This window comes from Myripristis murdjan, chromosome 10 (assembly GCF_902150065.1).
Source record: "Myripristis murdjan chromosome 10, fMyrMur1.1, whole genome shotgun sequence".
Lineage (NCBI taxonomy): Eukaryota > Metazoa > Chordata > Actinopteri > Holocentriformes > Holocentridae > Myripristis > Myripristis murdjan.
The window spans coordinates 16982496-16987666 of NC_043989.1; the positions used below are offsets into that span (position 1 = coordinate 16982496).

A 5171-nucleotide genomic window follows, 5' to 3' on the forward strand; every position below is an offset into this window, starting at 1 on the left:
ATGTTTTTAATAGTACAGCTATTTTCGACCAATTTTAGGGTTTTTGGACAGCGGGGCCCACATTTAGCTGTAATCCTCCTATTTATATTGGATTCAAGGCAAGTCTCTCAAGATTTAAGCTATGTAATGCATCTAATCAACACTCATTTCAAAGCATCAGGCTGCAAGAAATCTGTGTAGTAGCTGCCAGGGTTTTGAAGAGTTGCAACTTTTTAAAGCCCGTAATCTGCCACAGTAGATAGCCTACTCTGAATACACGCTTACACTCCTCAGCACAGTTAATCCTGTTCATATAGGAAAACTCGAATAATTCATTTCAAACTGTTAGAATGATGTCATGATTCTATTATTTATTAAAGGTGCACCATTAGGGAACGGCCATTCACTCACAGACAAACGCACGCAAGCACGCATGCACGCACGCACGCACAATGAAACTTGAATCAAAATCTTTATGTATGTTGTTTGAGACTCGAGCGATGTCACATTCACTTAATTGGTGGCCCACTGTTTCTGCTATCGCTCACCCACCCACCCACCCACCGACACACACACACACACACACACACACACACACACACACACACACACACACACACACATAAACACCTCCAATCAGGCTTGCAGTGCAGTAACTGGTAACAGTAAGGTGCGCTCAGTTTCGGCACTTCTTCAGATTGTTTCACTCACCTTCCGACTGGTGTTTCTCATAATTAAAAAAGAGAGCGTGGGAGTTTTAAAAATCTACTGCTCCTTTACAGTTTGCGGCGGCTCTATATTTTGTAGGAGAGATAAGTGGGTACCATATCATTTTTTCATATAGCTGCAGTTCAAATAAGCATGGAGCAACGGGCAAACAGACAATAGATGCGTCAGAATGCCCTATATAGTCTTACTGGGGAAAACTGAATGAGTGTTTTGGCGTCATGTGAATGTGCTCACCTGAACTGATCATGTGTACTGATAGGCAGAGTCTGAAAAACTCCGTGAAAGCATGCGAATTCATGAGTGCATCCCCGACTCCAAATACACACACACACACACACACACACACTCACAGAGAGAGAGAGAGAGAGAGAGAGAGAGAGAGAGAGAGAGAGAGAGAGAGAGCACGCACAGCTTCTGGCTAAGTGGCTGGGGCGGGACACAGTGTGGGACGAGGCGGGGACAGCAGGCAGGCGGGCGGGCAGCGTGCTGGTTGGGTTGGTGGACAGCTGATTGTCCGTGTTATTAACTGTGTTTGGGGGCGTCGCTGCTCTCCTTGGCGTCCACGCCCCCTTCCCTACTAGTTCTCTCTCTGTTTGGCATCCCAGAGATGGTCCAAAGTGATTCCTCAGGGAAGAAAAGAGCGCAAATCACCCGAGCAGGAGTTGACGAGGAGCGGAGCCGCTGATACCCAGGACTGCCTCTTAATTGCGCGTAATCTTCCGCCTCATTCATCTGAGTAGTGGAAAAGACTTGGTAAATACAGAAAAAGGAACGAAGGAGGGGAGAGCGTGTTTCATCTTCCTGGCTTTTCTTTCTCGCTGCGGACTGTTTGTTGCAAAAAACTGACATTCTTGCTTGTTTTTTGCCAGCTGCACCTTGATCCGGGGGACTGTCGCCAACTCAGAGGAGCCTCTCATCCTGCGCTCCCCCTTTTATCGCTCTCACATTGTTCATCTTCATAGCTGTTGTTTTCCCCTGTTTCTTCTGGAATCGCTGACATGTGGTGCAGCTAACCCTGGATGCTGACAGCTCCCCTTTCCTTCCACATGTCGCATCTTTTGTTTACTTTGAGAAACACACGCACAACTAAACGCGAAGTGAAATAGACCACGCCACTTTGCTCCTCTGACAGCGCGATCAAACGCAAGAGGAGGGGAGGCAGGAAAAAAGGAGGGAGCCAAGGAGAGGAGGATAGAGGAGGATAGAGAGAGAGAGAGAGAGAGAGAGAGAGAGAGAGAGAGAGAGAGAGAGAGAGAGAGAGAGATAGTGACAGTGAGAAGGTGCGTTTTGATGTTTGGCATCCAGGAGAGCATCCAGAGGAGTGGGAGTAGTAGTATGAAAGAAGAGCCCATGGTGGCCGGGATGAACGCAGTTCGGACATGGATGCAGGGCGCCGGGGTGCTGGACGCCAACACAGCCGCCCAGAGGTGAGCCTGAGGCGGCCTTGGCGCTGCGCTGACTCCGGGGCGTGGAGACCGGGGGAGACCACAGTACTAAGACTGCGGTATTAAAGACGGAGTGCCTGTGTCACTTGGGGCAGCATACGTTCCCAAAGGATGCAGTTGTGGGATAACCACTGATCCCGCTGGCTTTAAGTTTTTAGCTATAGGACCAACATGAGAAAATTTTGACTTATGAAGTGTTTTTATTGTATTTCTGGACGGAAACAACTGCTTAGCTCTAAGCACTTTTAGACTTCAGGGTTTAATATAGGCATGCACCAACTTTGATGTGTGAACAGTGTGTTTTGTCCTCTAATTTTATTTGGGCCTATAAACTCACTTCGGTCTAGGTTTTTCTCTCTATTTTGGGGCGCGATAAAGCAGCGATTTAACAAAATTTACAGTAGCCTAGCATACTTTTTATTACTGCATAATCTACACTGGCATAATTTCTTAAATGTCCCTACCTGAATTTAACAATTTTTGTCTTGAGAGAAAAAAATCCCTCGCATTTGATCAAGTTGCTTAAGTTCTAACATGAAATTGTGCAAACTATTATTAATTAATGTCCTAAATAATTCACTATAGCGATATAGGCCTGGTCAAATATTTTTATATATTCCAATGAGTGTATTTAATCCTGCTGGGCCCCCAATATCACATTTTAATCATTTTGCTCGGTTATTGTTAAAGTGTAAAAGAGGAGTTTTCCCCGAATAGCCTATGTGTGCCATAGACGGAGGTGTTATTAAATTAAATGTGTCGCTATTTTAGAACGGACAGTGAAGCTATAAAACCTAGATCAGATTCAAAACGTTTCTACAACTAGACCTATATTTACATTGCATCTTTTATTGCCCTCGTTCCCGACGGTGCTGGGTTGTGCTTGTGTCCGCAGCGGAGTGGGTCTTGCTCGGGCACACTTCGAGAAACAGCCGCCCTCCAATCTTCGGAAGTCCAACTTCTTCCACTTCGTCCTGGCTTTATACGACAGACAGGGTCAACCCGTGGAAATAGAGAGAACCACCTTCGTTGACTTTGTAGAGAAAGAAAAGGTGAGTTTTAACAATGTGCATTACACACAAGGGCGGCGATTCACTGAGCCTCGGGCAAAGTTATTGCAAAAACCTCCAAATCCGCTGATTTGTAAATTTCTGGGGAACAGTGGGGCAACAACTGATGACTGACAATATATTATTGGCCTGTTCAGTCAAAGTGATAAATTATTTGACTTAGGTAAGCCTCCCAAACTGTCAGACACAGACGCATACAGCAGGGCACACTGGCCCTGAATGCTTCCCTGATGTATTTTTTTCCAAAACAGATTTCTAGATTTCTGGTTATTTTTGTTGATCCTTTCTATTCATTACAATGACAAGAGTTATAAGGTCAAATCTCGTCTCATTTTACTTAAGGTATTGCAAATGTCTCCACTGTCAAACCTATGATGTCGACTGATATTTTTCTGCCTGTTCACAGCGTGTGATTTTGCTAATTTTAATATAAACATCAAAATTATCAAATTTGTAAAATGTTACGTCTGTGCTGAGCAACGTGGCTGCTTTGTTTGCAGCTGTAGTTATTAGTTATTAGTGAGTGTTTTACTTATGAATACCATAGCTTTTTTATCCAGTAGGATAGGCTACAATATTGTCCTATTTATTATTCATTACTTTGATCCATGCTTCGGCTTCTCAGATGCCTCTCTACTGCTAATCAACACTAATAAGATATTTATCATATATTTACGCCCTGATTTATTAGACATAAAAATGTTAAGAATGTCATCCCTATATTTGAAATGTGGTCTGAAACACTATACACTGCAAATTCTATAATTTCAATTTCCATTATATATGTGCTTGTAATGCACAGGCCCATTTTGTAAATACATTATAAATTATGTTTTATCAAATATTGAAAATATCAACGAGGCAAGTTTGCATCTTATATTTGCTAGAATCACCGACAGAAAAGTTGTCCATGTAACAGAGGAACCCATTTAGAGCCACTTTTGTGTGTGTGATTTTAGTTAGTTTTTTGTTTTGTTTTTTTACGGTAACGAACGAAGCGAGAAAGTGCTCTCTATTTGATCACAGTTAGAGAGCCGTGAGATGTCTGGAATCTAAAAATATCAAGTTTAGGCGACAGTGGACCAGCCCGTGGATGCATAGTAAAAGTCCCTGGAGGAGATGGTTTACTTTCTTTGACTGGGGTTGTTTGGTTTAATTTTCATAGGAAACGACGGGGGAAAAGACCAACAATGGGATCCATTATAGACTTCAACTACTTTACAGTAACGGTGAGTTTGGGCTCTCATATTTTATGTAACAATAACAAAAACAATGAGTGAACGATACGCCAATTGAACACACTCAGGGAAAAAAAAAATCAGTTTTATTAGGTCACAGAGTTGGCAAACGCAGATAATCTACTTACATTTAAAAAAAAAAAAAATGTAAGTAGATTATCTTTTATGTTTTCTAAGACTAAGTGAAAAATGCCAAAAATATAAATATTACTGTAGTAAAAAATACAATACAAAATATATTATTATTATTATTATTATTATTATTATTATTATTAACAGTATTAGTATTAAGTTGTGCTGCCTCTTGAAGTTAACTTCTCCGGTCGGCCTGCTTTGGCTATGGGGGAAACAGTGCTGACTAGCAAGATGAAATGTTTCCCAGACAGTTTTTAATGATTGATTTTCAGTCTTGGTGCCTCGATTTTAAGAATTTATTTAGACTAATTCCGCAAAATATGCGCGCTTGTTGTCGTTGGATTAATCTTCAGAATTAAGTCTTAATGGAAGTTTATAGGAAAAAGAAATCAAGACGGGCAGAGAAAATAAACTGCATTTTCGAGGGGCCAATAAACAAATTGACAGCATGCAACAATTCACCACAGGACATTTTCGTGTGGTAGCGGATAGCGCCCATTAAATTTCATAAAGTCGTTTAACGTCATTGTGGAGGCCATTCACAACGAGGCAGAGTTGTAATTTGCCACATGCAA

General features: G+C 41.8%; 1 protein-coding gene across 2 annotated transcripts in view; it reads left to right on the forward strand.

Moving 5' to 3' along the window:
• The first annotated feature begins 1998 nt into the window (after nt 1-1998).
• ebf1a (EBF transcription factor 1a) overlaps nt 1999-5171 on the forward strand; it is a 59241-nt gene continuing 56068 nt past the window's right edge. For both annotated transcript variants that reach the window (XM_030062226.1, XM_030062228.1), the window contains exons 1-3: nt 1999-2135; nt 3049-3205; nt 4389-4452. In XM_030062226.1, the coding sequence (XP_029918086.1) occupies nt 1999-2135; nt 3049-3205; nt 4389-4452 (358 nt within the window). The remainder of the gene's footprint in view (nt 2136-3048; nt 3206-4388; nt 4453-5171) is intronic.